The sequence below is a fragment of the Macrotis lagotis genome, chromosome X, assembly GCF_037893015.1.
Source record: "Macrotis lagotis isolate mMagLag1 chromosome X, bilby.v1.9.chrom.fasta, whole genome shotgun sequence".
Classification (NCBI taxonomy): domain Eukaryota; kingdom Metazoa; phylum Chordata; class Mammalia; order Peramelemorphia; family Peramelidae; genus Macrotis; species Macrotis lagotis.
This window is the reverse complement of record NC_133666.1, coordinates 703,584,503-703,601,833: the sequence shown is the minus strand read 5'-3', so window position 1 is coordinate 703,601,833 and position 17,331 is coordinate 703,584,503. Positions and strand designations below refer to the sequence as shown.

General features: G+C 50.5%; 2 protein-coding genes across 3 annotated transcripts in view; one reads left to right on the top strand and one right to left on the bottom strand.

Moving 5' to 3' along the window:
- The window catches only part of LOC141497082 (uncharacterized), an 857,774-nt gene that overhangs the window by 439,820 nt on the left and 400,623 nt on the right, over nucleotides 1-17,331 (bottom strand). The gene's annotated exons all lie outside the window — the stretch shown is intronic.
- The window catches only part of CABIN1 (calcineurin binding protein 1), a 93,547-nt gene that overhangs the window by 12,426 nt on the left and 63,790 nt on the right, over nucleotides 1-17,331 (top strand). For both annotated transcript variants that reach the window (XM_074199662.1, XM_074199664.1), the window contains exons 6-13: nucleotides 952-1,132; nucleotides 3,259-3,388; nucleotides 4,059-4,208; nucleotides 5,569-5,840; nucleotides 6,525-6,696; nucleotides 9,101-9,237; nucleotides 9,510-9,727; nucleotides 16,505-16,583. In XM_074199662.1, coding sequence (XP_074055763.1) covers nucleotides 952-1,132; nucleotides 3,259-3,388; nucleotides 4,059-4,208; nucleotides 5,569-5,840; nucleotides 6,525-6,696; nucleotides 9,101-9,237; nucleotides 9,510-9,727; nucleotides 16,505-16,583 — 1,339 coding nt within the window. The remainder of the gene's footprint in view (nucleotides 1-951; nucleotides 1,133-3,258; nucleotides 3,389-4,058; nucleotides 4,209-5,568; nucleotides 5,841-6,524; nucleotides 6,697-9,100; nucleotides 9,238-9,509; nucleotides 9,728-16,504; nucleotides 16,584-17,331) is intronic.

The window sequence follows — 17,331 nt, the reverse complement described above, 5'->3', positions numbered from 1 at the left end:
TAGCAGTCATCTCAGACTCCTCACTGTCTTCCCTTCTGGATCCAGTATGGTGCCAAGGCCTGTCACTTTCACCTCTTCTGCATCTCTGGCCCATTTCACCTTCCTCCATCATCTCTCCTCTGATGCTACACTCACCTTTGTAGACTAGACCTTTATCTTCTCACACTTAGACTATTGTAGTAATTGCTGAGGGAGTCTGCCTGCCTCAACCTCTTCCCACTTCTGTCCATTCTCCATTTAGGAACCAAAGAGATCTCCCTAAAACTCAGGTTTGATAATATCACTCCCCTACCCCCACCCCATTCAGTAACCTCAAGTGACTCCCTTTTCAGGGATTCAAAACCCTTCCTAATCAAGCACCCAGTTCACCTTTCTGTTCATCTTGCACCTCATTATCCTCTAAGACAGATGTCTGTGAACCAGGGAAATGCTCCACTTAATGAGGTCAGGTAGTGGTGCAGGGTAGCCCTGGGTTTAGAGTCAGGAAAACCAGAGTTCCAGTCACAGACTCTTGGTAGTCAAGTGACTCTGAGTAGGTCACTTCACCTTTGTCTGCCACAGTTGCTTCAATTATAAAATGGAACAACAATAATCCCTACCTTTCAGGGTTGTTGTAAAGGTGAAATGATATTTGTCAGGTGTTTAGCACAGTGCCTAGGACATTATTCAATCATGTTTCCTTCCTTCCCATCATTCCTTTCTCCTGCTGTGATTTCTGCTTTTTCTGCACAAAAGACTCTCTTCTCCAGTGGACGTATTTGCCTTGCCCCTGGTTTTCTTGGAAAGGACCTGGTGTTCTTTTAGTAATACAGTTTATTCAAGAGGTCCTTTTCCTTGGGCCTTGAGGGAGATGTGGGAAATGATGTGTAGACTCAGGAAGTTTTGGCAGATTCCCAGACCCTCAGACCCTTTCCAGAATGCTCTGCTTAGATCATATCTGCATGTTTCTAGGCTGTGATGCTGGACTCGACAGATGTCAATCTTTGGTACAAGATTGGTCGTGTGGCACTGAGACTGGTGTACATCCCATTGGCCCGTCATGCCTTTGAGGAGGGACTCCGCTGCAATCCTGACCACTGGCCTTGCTTGGACAACCTCATCACAGTCCTGTACACGCTTGGTGACTATACCAGTGAGTCCAGCCCCTTCTGGGGAGGGAGAGGGTAACGTGCATGCATTAAGTACCAGACCCTGGGTCTTTGGAAGGGGCATTTGAAATATCAGTGGGTCCTGGGTGTCTTAAGGCTGTGTTCCTGAAGCCTGAGGTGGCATACTCAGTGTCCTCCTGTGATTTCCTAAGCCCATGCCCTCCTCCATAGGTAACTCATTTATCTTCCTCCCCCTTCCTCTATCAGCTCTGTTCAGGAGGTGGGTCTAGAGGATTTTCACTGTCCTCATTACCTTGCCAGTGCCCTCCCAAGGAGAGGGGGGCCCAGAACTCCTGGTCCTGCAGGAGTGCCCCACACCTGGTAGACTCTTCCCTCTTCCTTGCTCCTGCCTCTTGAGAGGCCTGTGCTGGTTGCCCAGGATCCCACATCTTCCTCCCCCTGCTGCATATGACTAGCAGGACATGATCCTCAAGGCTGGTGGACTTTTGCGGGTGCTTTCTTTGTTTTTCCCAGCACTCAGCTTGGGGGCAGGCCCATGCTGACTTTGTTGGTTCTTGTTCTTTGTTACCAAAGAAGACTAAAATGATATCTCTTATGTTAGAGAAGAGTTACAGGGTTTTTGACTGTGGCTGATCAGACCAATATGAACTTGGAATGCTCTACCAAAGGTTGGACACAAATAGTTCATGGGAACACCTGGCTGGGTACACTAGTGCTTTATCCACTGCGCCACCTAGCCGCCCAATTTGAGAGTTCTTAAGACAGACCTTCTACATTTGAATATTACATACGACATATGCTGACTTCCGGGCTGCCTTGGAGGGTGATTTGGTGTTGTCATCCTGGGCCCCCAAGGACTCTTCAGTGAGGTGATTTCTGGGCTTGGATTTTCTTGGGCAACCTCAACTATCTCTGAAAGGGGCCAGATACCCCGAGAGCATAGACTGGAAGAGGGGGCATACTCAGGCACCCTGCAGCTCTGTAAGGTTGTTACATCCCAACAGACAATTTTCTAAAGGCTCACCCTTCTCAGCTACAGCAGAAGATGATGATTGAGGTAGTGAGTTCCCTGTCTTTCACTGGGCACAGTCCACCTGGTCAGCAGCAAAGGGCATCAGGCATTAGTGAGGGAGGCAAATGTCAGATATTCAGTCAAGGTGGAAGAAGCTCCCCTAGCATTGGACTTCTGAGGGTCTTGTTGTGACTGGCCTTTTATCAAGGCAGTGACACTTGAGGAAGGGACACAGGGTTGTGCTTGCTGCGGTGGGGTAGGGTGGGAGTGTAAGGGAGGGGAAGCGGTGGGGCCAGGGAGGGGAGTGGTCAGTGGGAGACCAGTCAGCTAGGGAAACACATTCCTCTTTTCTCTCCTTTTATTTAGGCACTGTAATACCATAGGAAAGCAATATAATTAAAAACTAGACCCAGTGTTCCCTGACTCAAGGCTCAAAGATTCCCTCACAGAACTGTGAGAGGAGCAGGGAGTTGCTGCCTTCCCCAGCCTGCAGCCCAAAAGTTCACATATTACTGGACGAGTGACCCCTCATCCCACTTGGCTTCCTCAGTCTGGTCCCACTAAAGCCCCAGAATCTTTTGAGGTTTTAGTTGTGATTACTTTTAAACTTAATCTCATCTAAGAGAGAATGAGAAGGGGAAGACAGGGATTTATGTAGTGCCTGCTATGTGAGCCAGAAGAAGCATTTATGTTGCACCTTCTGTGTGCTGGCCAGCCATTTTGCTAAGCTCTTGCCACATGCCTTCTCACTGAAACCTCCACACAGCCCAGGCTGAGAAGTGGGGGTGGTGCCAACCCCATCTCATGCCTTTGTTCTGGAGCTGGCCCTCTCTGTTAGTTATGGAAGTCTAGGAGCAGTCTGTGTTTGGTACAAGGGTTCCATTAGGGGTCTAGCCCACAATCTGTCTTAGGAGAAAACCTTATTTTATCGTTGGAACCTGGCCTTCCTGGTATGGCCAGGAAGTGAAGGGTCTGGAGTAGGCAAGTTGGCTGCCGATGGTGAAAATGTCCACTCCTCTTGGGGCCATCTGGTCTTCTTGGGTGTTTGGAGCAACAACTGGGTCCCCGGGGCTGGAGTGTGTGGTGATCCTCTGTGTCTTGGGCCTGACCATCCCTTCTCCTCTTTGTCTTTGCCAGCGGGTCTGTATTTCATTTGCAAAGCCCTGGAGAAAGACTGCAGGTACAGCAAGGGGCTGGTACTAAAGGAGAAGATTTTCCAGGAGCAGCCCTGCCTCCGCAAGGACTCTCTGCGCATGTTCCTCAAATGGTACCTCTACCCCCTTGACTACCATCTCTGGCTAGAGTGGCTACCCTCCCTTCCCCTCTCCCATCCCTTGCTGCAGAGCCTGGCTCCTTAGGCCACCAGGCCCTGCCTTGAACATGTGCTCTTCTGTGCCTGTTGGTCATTGCATTGGCTAAAGTGTCTCTGCCTCACAACCTCTCATCCCTGACTTGAGTGCCCACCCCTCCAAATGCCTTTCCAGCCTCAGTGACTTTTCGCTCACCAGAGTCCCCTGGCTCTGACCTCCCGTTCTTGGGGTAACCATGTCAACTCTGAGGCGACCCTCTGCTCCCCCCTCCTCCAACCCTGATGTCTTCCCCATGTTGGGTAGTGGTCAGTCCCCATCCAGTCACCTGGCACCCCTGCCAACTCTGCTGGACATCTCTTTGGAGCATGGGGTCCCCTCTCCCCCAGGAGTCTGGGAGGCAAGGCTTGTGGTGGGTGAAGTTGCTGGGCTTTCCTGGGTCATTCCCAAGGACCCCTTCCCAAGACTAAAGTGGCTCTGAATAAGCCAGGGTGGGGTCAGTGCAGTCACACACACCCAGGGAAGTCATGGTCTGTGCCTTCTCCTTGGCTGTGGGCCAGATTGCGGCAGCCCAAAGGGATCCATGCCAAGCTCTTACGCTGGTCTTTCCTTTCAACGCCTGGGTCCCAGTGACATGTCAATCCATGATGCGACTGTGAGTGCTGTGGAGACAAAGGCCATCATCGATGAGGCGTTGGACCTGCGCAAGAAGAGGCAAGCCCTGCTGGTGCGCGAGAAGGAGGCGGCCCTCCATCTGTCTCAGCCCCTCCCCTTTTTCACGTAGGTCCTGAGTGGGGTGCCCTGGGTGCCCCAGTGGCTTTGGCAGTCTTGGGGGGAGGGGTCTGGGCAGACTGAGGCTAGAGACTCCTTTGTTTTTATTTTAACCAGAAGGTAGGTGGGGGAAGACCTTTGGACTATGGGGGACAGAATCAAAGTGGGAGTTGAGGAACTGATCCCAGATGCTGAGGGCTCCCTTTGAGAGAGCCCCTCTCTGTATCCCAAATGCTGAGGCCCCTGGGGTGATGAAGAAGCCCCCCATTGACCACCGAGGTGATGAGGGAGCCTCTTGCCAACCCCATTCTTTTGGAAGATGGGGTTCACATAACCCTCTGTCAGGAAGCTTCAGCAAGGGTCTTGTGGTCGAGCCCCAGGGGTCCCTCCTCCCTGGGGGGCTTGCTGTTGGTTCAGTGGTGGCATCTGAGAGGTAGAAGGGCTTGTATGTCACCTCAGTGCTTGCCTCTGCTATGGACCCCTCCTTGAGGGAGGATGGTGAGGGTGAATTGCAAGTGCTGCCTGGTTCCCAGGAGGCTGTCTGGAGCTCCCTGGGGGCATGAGGACCATAGGCCAACCTGCCCTTTGTTCCTCCTTGTCTCGGACCAGAGAGGATGGCTCCTCGGGCAGCTCAAAGGCTGCTGGCCACCATCAAGAGCGAGGGAAGCCTCTGGAGTCTGAAGGCTGAGCAAAGCCAGCTCTGTTCGCTTTGTTTTATTTTCTTTTTAATTTAAGGTGATGGGGTTATATGACTTGCTGAAGGTCACACAGCTAGGCAATTATTAAATGTCTGAAGCTGATTTTGAACTCAGGCCCTCCTGACTGCAGGCCCAGTGCTCTGTGCCACTTAGCTGCCCCTGGCTCTGTTCCCTTCGTGCACCTTTTTTCTATTGTTTCTCTCTCTTTCATTCTGCTGCCCCCCCCCCCCCCCCCCCCCCCCCCCCCCCCCCCCCCCCCCCGTTCTAATTCCTTTTTCACAACATAACTAACAGGGAAATGTGCTCAACCCAACTGGACATGTGCAGCCTATTGCTGATTGTTCACTGCCCGGGGGAGGGGGAGGGAAGGGGGTGATGTGTGGACCTCTGCAGCTTGCAAGAGGTTGAGTGTAGAAAACTATCTTTGCACATCAGTGGGGGAAAAAGAAGGAAGGGGAGTGAGACTGGGACCCAGGTTGCCCTATCTCTTTCCTTTGCTGTGGTGTTCAGAACCCCGGGGGCTGACTTGGTTGTGGGATAGCTGCAGGTGTCTCTCTTCCCAACACCCCAATTTCAGGTGGTTGGTCTGGGGTGGCCCTGCTGGGCCCGACCCTGAGGCCCGAACCTGACCACGAAGGAACACATCTGTGCTTTTGCCTCTTGTCGTCCAGGTGGAAATGCCTTGGGGAGAGCCTGCTGGCTACCTATGCCCACTTCACCTCCTGCGACCCACCCCAGCCCAGCTTGGGCAGGAAAATTGAGCTCTCTGAGTACCGAGATCCCACCGCGCTCTCCATCCCTGCCCCACCTTCCACCACCATCAGCGTGCCCCTGCCATCCCCTGCTGTGGCCTCGGCACCAGAGCCGCTGTTCCCCTACACCACGGTGGCACCTAGTTTCTCTCTCCCCAATCAGAGTTTATTGGAGGCGGTAGCTCCTCTAGGTGAGTTGGGGTTGGCCATTTGCCAATGGAGGGTGGGCAGGGGGTCCTTTGGAAGCAGCCCCCAGGGCTGGGAGGGTTCCTCAGTCCTCATTGGACTAGAATCTCCCTCCTTTCTGGAGAATAGTCACAACTCACATTTCTGAAGCACTTTAGGAGGTGCCTGTGATAGAGTGCTGTAAGTCAAGACCTTCCTTGACAGTGCAGTAAACTGAGGCTCGGTTAGGTGAAGGGCCATGCCCAGGGTCACACAGCTAGGGTTTTGTGTGTGTGTGTGTGTAAATGTGTCTACAGTGTGTGGTTATATATGATGTGTATGTGGTACTTGTGGTGAGTGTTTAATATGGGGGTGTGTGTGTGTGTGTGTGTTGATGGATCACCAAGTTTGAGAGCCCTGGTTTCTGGGACCTGCCAAGGCCGGGCCACCTATCACCAATCTGCTGTCTCCCCTGGACCAAGGTGGGCTCCCAGTTTCTCCCTGATTGATTAGCACTTGATGAGAGGAATAATGTGGTGGGGGGAGGGACTGGGCCACATGGGCTCCTCAGCCTGCAGCTGTGGTAGCTCCAGCTGGGAGGGGACCTGGCAGCATCCTTCAAGAGGGTGGAACTTTAGACAGAGGGGGAAGACACCGGATCTCCCCAAATGCTCACCCCCACCTCTATGACCTCTGGCTTTGCTGTGCAGGGGATGCCTCCGGGGGGGATAAATCCAAGAAAGGCGTCAAGCGGAAGCGGCCGGTGGCTGAGGAGAGTGGGGAGACGGCCAAGAGGCGCTCTGCACGTGTCCGCAACACCAAGTGTAAGAAGGAGGAGAAGGTGGACTTTCAGGAGCTGCTGCTCAAATTCCTGCCGCCTAGGTAGGGGGGCCAGACGGGTGGGCAGGGAGCAGAGTGGGCAGCCCCAGGCCCTCTGGCCCCTACTCCTGGGGCAGGGAAGTGCTCTTGGCATCTGTCTGCCCCACTGGCAGTGGGGGTGTGTGTGTGGAGAAGCGCTGCCCAGAGGCTCCTGGCACTGACCTGAGAAGAGAGAAGATGGGGGTGGGGCTGGCTTTGTGGGGATCCTTAAGCCCCAGTGTTCTCTTGGGTAGGATGGATTCCTCCTGGGGGACTGGCTCTTCTTCCTGCGTGTACCTTGTGGGCCCTGTGTCATTAGGAAGGGACTTGAAGGTGACCTGAAGAAGGGATGGACTGTGGGGATGGGAGGCTCACCCTCCTGGGGAGAGCTGGCAAGACCAGGGTGACAACCTTGAACCCTTGCAGGCTGCAGGGGGTCAGTCGGTCAAGAAGGACCACCAAGTGCCTGCTGGGTACTCCCCCTCCATCACCACTTGGGTGGTGGAGGCGTGAGCTTGGCCTTCTGTCCAAAACAAGGCAGTCACTGTCCTTGGGGAACTTTGGGGTGCCAGCCTTGGAGGGCGCCTGACGTAGGAGGACAACAGAGAGCTAGCGTCTGTCATCCAAGCCCAGAGATAGCAGATGATTGAGGAGGACTGACCTCGCTGAGTGCCAGGGAGATGAGAGAGGAGGGAGGGCCCTACAGTTGGGGGGGGGGCAACTGTCTCGCTGCATCAGACCCAGCATCTGTTCAGAGAGAGGCCAAAGGAAGAAGTGAGCCAGAGGGGACAGGGATTGTGAGTGAGTGGAGGGGGCCCCAGGGGCTCCTTGGCCTGAATGGGGGCTTCAGCCTGTCCAGAAGCTATGGTGGCTCCATTGAGGGCAGTGCCAACATAGGTTGCTCCTTGGTCCAGAGGACAGACTTGGAAGTTTGTGGGAGAAGGCTGGGTTGACTATGGTGGGAGGAAGTCAGGGGTGATGCCCCATCTTAGCCTCTGTCTCTGGTCTATCAGAGTGTCCTCCAGCTCTGGCCCATGTCCCCACCCCCTCACTCCCCACCCCCCTAGCTGATGGGGGCTGTTGTCGTGGGGATGCAGTGAGGAGCAGATTGAGCCATAACTTGCCCTTGGAAGACCTGGCTCTCCAGAAAAGGGGGGGGGTAGTGAAGTGGAGGGTCAAGCAGTGACTTCCAAGGGCCCCAGGGTCCGGAGCTGCCAGCTGGCCACCATTCCCCGTCAGGACGAGTGCTTCCTGCATGCTTCGGTGACACTTTGTTGTGTGTGGTCACATGAAAGGCTCCTCTGTCATGGGGAGCTAGGCCAGACTCCTGGGTAAATTAGGTTGTTCCAGGACTAGGAGCAGCCTTAAGGTCAACCCTGTCAGCCCTGGGCCATCATCAGAGCCCCCCCCCCCCCAAAGGAGCTCCTCTGCTGAGAGTCAGCTCCAAACATGGCCTCCATCACTATGGCCTCAAGAAATGCAAATGGAAGCAGCCCAGGGCCCACCTAACATCAGAGAGAAGGGAGGTGATCCCTGTGGGAGAAGATGGAAGACCCGGGACGCTGATGCACTGTGGCTGGAGTGGTGAACTCATCCCATCCACGCCCTCTGACCAGCGGGACTGCCGTTCAGGCTGTGTCCCTATGAGATCAACGGAAAAAAGGCAGAGGGTGACTGAAGGGTGGTACCAACTTTTTGTGGTGGCGACAAATTGGGAATCAAGGGGAGACTGGCTGAATGCATTGTGGTAGATGATGTGATGAAATGTCACAGTGTGAGAAGTGACAGGCAGAAGAAATGATAGAAAGACTTCAGTCAACTGAGGTGAGGGAAAGTGGACAGAACTAGGAGATCGTCATACCCGGAAATAGCCACTCGATGACCAAGACAATCCCCCTCCCCCTGCAAAGAGAGAAAACTGACGGACTCAGCACAGAGGGGGGCTGACTTGTGTCTTTCTTTTTCCCCTCCATATGACTGATGTGGAAATCTTTTGCAAGACTTCATGTGGATGCTGGGTATCAGTATATTTCTCTGCTGAGCCCTGGCTCTGGGGAGGAAGGGCTGATTCTTCTTTGACCCTCCATGGTGGAGGTGCCTCTGGTACCCCTCCCCCTCCACTAGGCCCGTGTCCAGCCCATAGGGCCTGGGCAGCTGGGCCAGGAGTTGGTCTTGGAGAGACTGCCTGGCCTTTGGAGCACAAGGATCTGAAAGAAAGGGAGGAGAGGTGTCTTAGGGACAACAGGCTGATGGTTTCCTCCTGGGTAGGGTGGTTAGCACATAGGTAGCCAGGACCCCTGGACCCAGGGGCTTAGCCCAGAGGGTCCCAATCCCGACCTGTGTCAAGAGAGCAGTGGCAGCTAGGGTCGGTTTGGAGGAGTCAGACTTCCTCCCTCTTGATTCGGCTTCCCGGGATGTATTTGGGCAGGTTAAGAAAACTGGACCCTGAGGAAGAGGATGACCCCTGCAGTACCTATGAGGTCCAGTCTGAGATTAAGCAGGAGAACTTCCCCAGCGTGGGCACGCATAGACTATCCTTTGACTCTACCACCTTTGTGGAAACAGGTAAGTCTGACCCCCTGCTGACCTGGCTCTCCTGAGTGGTTTCCAAGTTCCACGTTTGGGTCCTCCTGGGTTAGCCTGGGGCCCCTCCCTCCTTGCAGGCTGACTGACTTTGGGGTCTGCTGCTGAACTGGCTGGGTAAGGGAGCATTGCTGTCTTTTGGGCCCTGGGGACAGGGACTCTATCCCGCTGTCTGGTGGGCCTGAGCAGCTTCAGGGAGATGATGCCAGCTGGGAGATTCCCCTGACGTTGGAGGGGGATCGGGGTCTCTTCAGAGCAGCAGGATGTACATCAGTTTCTCCTGGACAACATGAACAACGGTGGTCTCCTGGAGCTGATGATGAGGTACCTGAAGGTGATGAGCCTGCAGTTCCTGGTGAAGTGGCCCCCGGGCTTGGGCCAGGTGGTCCTCAGCATCTATAGCAGTTGGCGGAAGCACAGCAGTGGCCTGCCAAACCCTCTGCTCCGGGACTGCAGCAACCAGCACATCAAGGTAGGAGCACCGGACAGTGTCCCCTCAGGCCCCACCTTCCTTGACCTAGCCTGCTGAGAGAGAGCTAGCTGACCAGCCTCTCTGACGCCATTTTTCTGGGTCTTTCTGGGCTTGTTCTTTCTGCTTTGCCTCGACCTGGCCCTGGATCACTTCCTCCTCATTGGAGAAGGTTGCGGCAATCCAGTCTCTGTCCAGTTGTCTGGATTCTCCTCCATTTGCCAACTATACCTGACCCTCTCCTGTCTTGTCTCTCCTCTGGAAGCTCCCAGCCTTTTTCTCTCTCTCTCTTCCACATCTTTGTTTTTGCCTCTGTCTCTTCTCTGGCCCCCTTCCCCTTCTTTCCCCTCCCTCTATCTTCTCTGTCTCCTTTGTTCTCCTCTTCTCCCCTTTGTTCCCCTTTGCCCTTGCACCTTATTCTCCCTCTTTCCTTCTATTTCCTTGACAGCTGTAGGCACACTTAGGCCTCTTTTGAAAGGAGCTTGGCATTGACCCTACCATCTCTGCCAGGCTGCTAGCTCGACTCAAGCTCCCGGAGACAGTGACTTTCCCAAGTGTCCCCTCTCTTTATGCCTGTTGCTCCTGTGCTTTACCAAAATGAGTCATGGGTACTGGTGGCCCAGTTCCCGGGCTTTTTCTCCTCTATTTTTATCTCACTGTTTACAATTTGCTTTTTTAAAGCAAATTTCTTTACTCTTTTACAATTAAGAAATTTTAATACAAATCTACCCATCCCACTAGAAATTAAGACTGAATGAACAGAATAAGTGCATAGTCAAACAAAACAAAGGCCTGTAGGACATTTCACTCTGTACCTTGAAGTTACTCTCTGTCTTTGGGGGTGGGGAGATAGGGAAGAGGGTAATTTGTCTCCTTGGCAGTCCTGGGGCACCACAGGTGGCTGTTAATGGCTCACTGGAGATCTTCAGCTCCCTCCATGTGCTCCTTGATAGGATTTGATTCTTTTTAATTTAATTTTTTCAATCTGCAAAGATCAACCATCTCATCCTTCTTCCACCACCCCCAAATTGAGAAAGAGAGGAAAAGTAATCACTTATTGAGCATAACTTGCTCAGCCATCCCCCTCCCTGGGGCACTGCTTGGGTTTCCATTCTTGTCTGCTATTCATTGAACTGTCAGTATTTCTGTACCTCCTGAGTTAGTTTGCTCAGGACTCTTCTCTCCCTCAATCCCTCTTTTCCTTTGAATTCTCCCTTTTCAACTGCAGTGGTGCATTGGACAGTACACTGCCCTTGGAGTCAGGAGGATGGGAGTTCAAATCCTACCTCAGACATGTGCCACTTACTAGCTGGGCAAGTCATTTAACCCCGATTGCCTCTCATCTAGGACCATCTCCAGTTGTCCTGGTTCCTATCTGGTCCCTGAACTGAGATGGCTGCAGAGGAGAAAGTGAGATTGGTGACTGAGTACAGCCCCCATCCCCCCACCGAACACCTCCCTAATGTCAGGGTCCTCTTCAAGAATGAAGGACAAACATCATCATCATCATCATCATCATCATCATCATCATCATCAATCATCTCCACTTTCCCTCCTGTTTCTCTTTTTGACCTCTTTTTACTCCCACTGTGTACATATTTCTTCCTCCTTTGACCAGTTCAGAGGAGAGGGAGGTTCTAGCGTTGGTCACTTCCTCCCACTTGTCCTTGTTTTTATGGATGTCTACTTGTACACCCCAATCCCAGATGTCTTCCTCCTCTTCTCTCCTTCAATTTTTTAAGATTATCAGGACATAATAGATCCACCCTCCCAGGCTTTCTCACCCTCTGTGTCCCCTAATGATGATGACCGTGCTCTTAGGAAACTCATGCATCCTCTCTCTATTTGTGAATATAGACAGTTTATCCCTGTTTGTTTTTTTTTTTTTTTTTTTTTTTTTTAGGTTTTTGCAAGGCAAATGGGGTTAAGTGGCTTGCCCAAGGCCACACAGCTAGGTAATTATTAAGTGTCTGAGACTGGATTTGAGTCCAGGTACTCCTGACTCCAGGGCTGGTGCTTTATCCACTACACCACCTAGCCGCCCCTAGTTTATCCCTGTTTAAACATCTTTCCCTGTTTTTTGTTTCTCTTGACATCTGGGAAGGTCAAATGCAGATGTCAAGATAAGCTCTGTTCTTGTCAGCAGGAATACTTGGAATCTATTCCCCCCCCCCCCCCCCCCCCCCCCCCGTAGGGTTGATGCTTGTCCTTTGTTCTAGAAGAAGATCAAAGTATCTATGAGGTGAGGCCATGATAAACACAGGAATTGGATTGGAATGAGGGGGGCTGTGCTAAGTCACCAGCTTCACTTTCTCCTCCAGTCATCTGGGTCCAGTGACTAGATACAAATCAGGATGACTGGAGATGGCCCCAGTTATGAGGCAGTCAGGTTTAAGTACTTGCCCAGGTGTCAGGGGCTGGATTTGAGCTCCTGTCTTTGTCCTGACTCCAAGGCCAGTGTTCTATCCATTGTGCCACCTAGCTGCCTGTAGAGTTATACTCAGTTTTGCTGGGTAAATTATCTTTGTTCATAAACTTACAGTCTTTGCCTTCTGAAACACTGTATTCCAAGCTCTCTGCCCCTGCTTAGTGGTGGCTATCAAATCCTGTGTGATCCTGATGGTGCTTCCTTGGCTGTCCTGGTGGTCCTTTCTGTTTGACCTGGAACTCTGGGTTTGAAAGACTGGGCTATTCTGAACGGTTTTTATTTTGGTGTTTCTTTTGGAGGTATCCAGTGGATTATATTTCCTCTTTCCCTGGGCAATTTTCTTGGCATATGATGCCTGGGCTCTTTTTTTTTTTTAATTCTATCAGTCAAATCATCCAGTAAAACTTAAAATTCTCTTTCCTGGGTCTTGTTTCCAGGGCAATTGTATTTGCTAGGGAATACTTCACATTTTCTTGTATTTTTTCAGTTTTGATTTTTTTTGCATACTCCTCCTTGTCTCACAGAGTCATTGACTCCTATTTGGTCCATTCTTATTTTCAGGGAGTTTATTGCTTAGGTGCTTCCTCATAACTCCTCCAACTATTACTATCATTCTACCACTAGTGCCAGATAGAACACTTCCCCTAAAGTCAGGAAGAGCTGAGTTCAAATCTACCCTCAGGTACTTGACACTTAACCCTGATTGCCTGGCATCCAGGATCATTTCCAGTTGTCCTGATCCATATCTGTCCACTGGTGCCAGATTTCTCTGGAGGAGAAAGTGAGGCTGGTGACTTAGCACAGCCCTCCTTCACTCCAATCCAGTTCATATGCTTGTCATGGTATCACCTCCCCAATGTCATGGGCTTCTCCGAGAACAAAGGATAAACATCAGTCATTCCAGTGGTTAGTATTTCTCTTTTTTTTTTGGCCATCTTTGCCATTCTGATGGTTGTGAATTCATAGTGGTTCAGAATAACTTTTAATTTTAATGTTTGCAATTATCAGTGATTTGGAGAAAAATGTTTTCATATAGTTATAGTTAGTGAGTCTCTTCTTTTGAGAACTGTCCATTGACAGAGTTATCAGTGGGAATTGGCTTTTTCCTAATTTTGAATCATGTATTTTTTATCCTTTTAAAAGAAAAAATCAGTTTCCTTTTATTTTTTGGCTCCAAACCCTCTCCATGTCCCTCCCCCAGCTAGTAAGGCTAGAGAAAGAAAGCCTGTCACAAATATGTAGTCATATAGAACAAATTTCTGTCTTATCCCTATTCCTCCAAAAAGGCCAGTTCAAGAAGTCAGTAGCTTCAGAAGTCTGCTTCAGTATGCACTCAGTTTTCATCATTGTCTTGATCAGACTAACCAAGTCTTTGACCATGGCTCATTGTGCAGCATTGCTGTCCAGTGTCTGGTGTTCTCTGCTCACTTCACTCTGGTTCCATGCATGCAAGTCTTCCCAGGCTTTTTCTTAGAGTTTCCTGCTTATCTTTTCTTAGAACAGAAGAGTATTTCACCACAAACATATGTCTCTTGTCCAACCATTCCCTAATTGTTGGACATCCCCTCAATTTCAATCTTTGCCACCACAAAAAGAACTTCTATGAAAATTCTTGTACTTGTGGGTCCTTTCTCCTTTTTTATGATCTCTTTGGGATACAGAGCTAGGAGTGGTATTTCAGGGTCAAAGGGTATGCACAACTCAGAACCTTTTGGAGATGGCTTCATATTGTTCTCCAGAAGGGGAACCAACTTCCAACTCCACAACAGTACAATGATGTCCTGTAGTTCCACATCCATTCTAACATTTGATAGTTTCTTCTTCTGTCATGTTATCTAATCTGAGTGTTGTGTAGAGAGCATCCCTCAAAGTTGCTTCAATTTATTTTTTTCTAATCAATAGTAATTTAGAGCATTTTAAAATTTGACTATTAGTTGCTTTGATTTCTTCCCCTGAAAACTATTTCTTCATATTCTTTGACTATTTGTTAATTGGGAAACATCTCATTTTTATAAATTTGACTCAATTCCTGTATACTTGAGAAATGAGACTTCAATCAGATATTTTTCTGCCATGATTTCTTCCCCAGTTTCCTACTTTTCCTGTAATTTTGAGTTGCAATGATTTTGATTGTGCAATTCATTTTTAATTTAATTAAATAAAATTGTCCATTTTACCTCCTGTAGTCCTTTCTATATCTTGTTTGATCATGATCTCTTCTCTTGTCCATAGATGTGACTGGTAATTTCTTTCCTTCTCCTCATTTGCTTATAATTTTATGTCTAAATCATGGACCCATTTTGATCTTATCAGGTTTTTTTGCAAGGCAATAGGGTTAAGTGACTTGCCCAAGGTCACACAACTGGGCAATTCTTAAGTGTCTGAGGTTGGATTTGAACTCAGGTCCTACTGATTCCAGGGCTTAGGCTCTATCCACTGTGCCACCTAGCTGCCCCTTGATCTTAACTTGGTATATGATATTAGATGTTGCTCTGTTCCTTCTTTCTGCCATATTGCTTTCTAGTTTTCCTCAAATGGTAATTTCTTATCCCCAAAACTGAGCCCTTTGGAATTCTCAGTCTTGTGTAAGTAATCTGTTCTACTGACGCTGGTTCTCCATTGTTTTGATAATGATTACTTTGTAATATAGTTTGAGATTCACTACAACTGGGCCCTGCAGCCAATCAACATTTAAGTACCTACTGAGTTCCTCCAGTGCCCCTGGAAAACCTCCCTAGAAGGTACCAAAGGCCCAGTGCTGGAGAGCCAGGGAGGGGGACTAGCCTTGTGATCCCTGTAGTGTAAAGAGAGACATCCAGGATATGGGAGCTGCAGGGAGACCAGGGAAGGCTGGAGAGGGAGAGAGGGAGGGAGTCGGGGAGGCCGAAGGAATGCAGAGGGACCAGATGCACTCACACCTATATACATTTACACAACACTCAAAATACATGTATTCTCACATCTATTTATACACTCACACTATTATGAAGATGCACTTGCACACTCATACACACACACACACACACACACACACACACACACACACACACAAAATACTCCAGTTTTCATCTTGTCCCTTTGCATTCCTTCAGCCTCCCAGACTCCCTCTCTCCCTCTCCAGCCTCTTCTGGTCTCCCCCTGGCTCCCATGTCCTGAATGCCTTTGTTTACGAGCACAGGGAACCACAGGGCTAGTATGGGCCCCCACCCCCACTTTCTGCCCTGGTCTCTCCAGCAGTGGGTCTTTGGTGCCTTCTGAGGAGGTACCCCGGTGCCACTGGAGGAACACGGTGGGGCTGAGTGAGTGACTGGGTGTTTGAGTTTTCATGTGCCTGAGTACATGTCTGTGTGTGTGAATGTGAGTGTAAGCATGTTGGGGTCTGTGAGTGGGGCATTGTGGGATGGAGTTTGTGTGTGAGTGTGAAGGAGTATGAGAGTGTTTAGCATACATGGGGATGAGTTAGTGTATGTGGGAGAGTGGGTGTGAGCATGAGTGTGTAGCTGGTGTGTTTCTGAGGGTGAGTGTGGATGTCTATGTATGAATGAGTCTTGTGAGGATATCAGTGTGTGTTTCTGTGAATATGTGTATGTGCCCATGTGTGAATGGGTCTCTGGGAGGTGTGTGGGGCCGTCCGTGTATATATGGGTGTTTCTCTGTGTGTGAGAGTGTGAAGAGCAAGGGAGAAGGAGTCATGGGTATTGATTAAGCAGGGCCCTTGGTCAGGCCTGGCTGGGACTGGGCAGGGCACTTGAGTGTCAGCTCCAGGGGGGACAGGGCATCACCTCCTTTGGCCCTTCCCTTCTAGGTGGGGCCTCACAGGACGTAGACCATGGCACATTTTGTCAGACACAGGGAGTCCTTGGTCAGTTGGTTCCATTTTTTCTCCTTCTGGGACGGGGCACGTTCAGAAATGAAAAGAGAGCAACCAAATGGGGTGGATGAAGGAATGAGGGGCCCTGGGGTGGATGCCTGGGCTGAGCAGGGCAGAAGGCCTGTCTCCAGGTGAGTTAGTTCTCATGGACATACTCCATTTGTCTGTCCATCTCTCCTTTCCTCTATTCTTCTATCTCTCCATATATCTTTTCGTTTCTCTGTCCAGCCCCCCATTCCTCTATCCATCCCTTCATCCTCCCATTCCTCCATCCATCCCTTCATCTGTCTCTTCTCCCCTTCATTCATTCCTCCATTCCTTCATCCATCTCTCCATCCATCCATCTGTCCATCCTTTGTCTTTCTCTCCCTCTGTCCATCCATCCATCTATCTGTGGCCTCCTTTTCTGCCCAGGGGACTACCCTGGTTTTTGTACATCATGTACTGGTCACCAGGTCTCACTCTGCTTTTTATCTCCCAGGACATGATGCTCATGGGCCTATCATGCATGGAGCTCCAGTTGGATCAGTGGCTGCTGGCCAAAGGCAAAAGCTGTGCAGGTAGGTGCCCCTCTTCTTGTGTGTGTGTGTTTGGGGTTCATTATGAAGTGGCCTCTGCCTACCGGGACTTGGGCCTTCCTAGCTAGGGTGGGCAGACTTGGCAGCCCAAGTTATTGAGTATCCTGAGGGGATCAGAGGCAGAACCTGACTGCCTTCAGACATGTCCAAGCCACCATCCCTTTAGAGGTGTCACTCCCTAGTTCCTGTCTGTGACAAAGATGGCATCTGCAAGCCATCATTTGGAGACCCCATGGGACCTTTCTTTCCTCATTGACTCTCTTTGGAGTTTGGCCAGTGACTGCTAAAGTGGTGAGTTATTTAGTCAGGGCCAGGTCCCTTCTAGCAGGAGGGTTGGCATTCCTTGGTGTTAGTTTCCTCCATCTCTGCCATCATGGACTAGTCCTTTGCCACTTTGAGGGCATTTCTTCCAAAAACTGGCTCTTGTCCTGGGGTCATGGCCCACTTGGGAAAGCAAGTACTCTGTGTATCAGCCTCATACAGGAGCCTACAGAAGCTGGCTCTGTATTTTAACTGGCCAAGGATTGAGGCTGGGCAGGAAGGCATTGATTGGCAGCCTCCGTACCCTCTGCTTTCACCCATACACAAGAGGGACCCTCACAGTACTGTCCTGCCTTGTGCTTGAAGACCTCCTGGGGTGGCCTAGGCCACAATGAGTCTGCCTCCAGGGCAGTACAAGACTGACCTCGGGACCTCCCTCAGAGGCTCCTGAGTCTTCTCTCTACTGGTT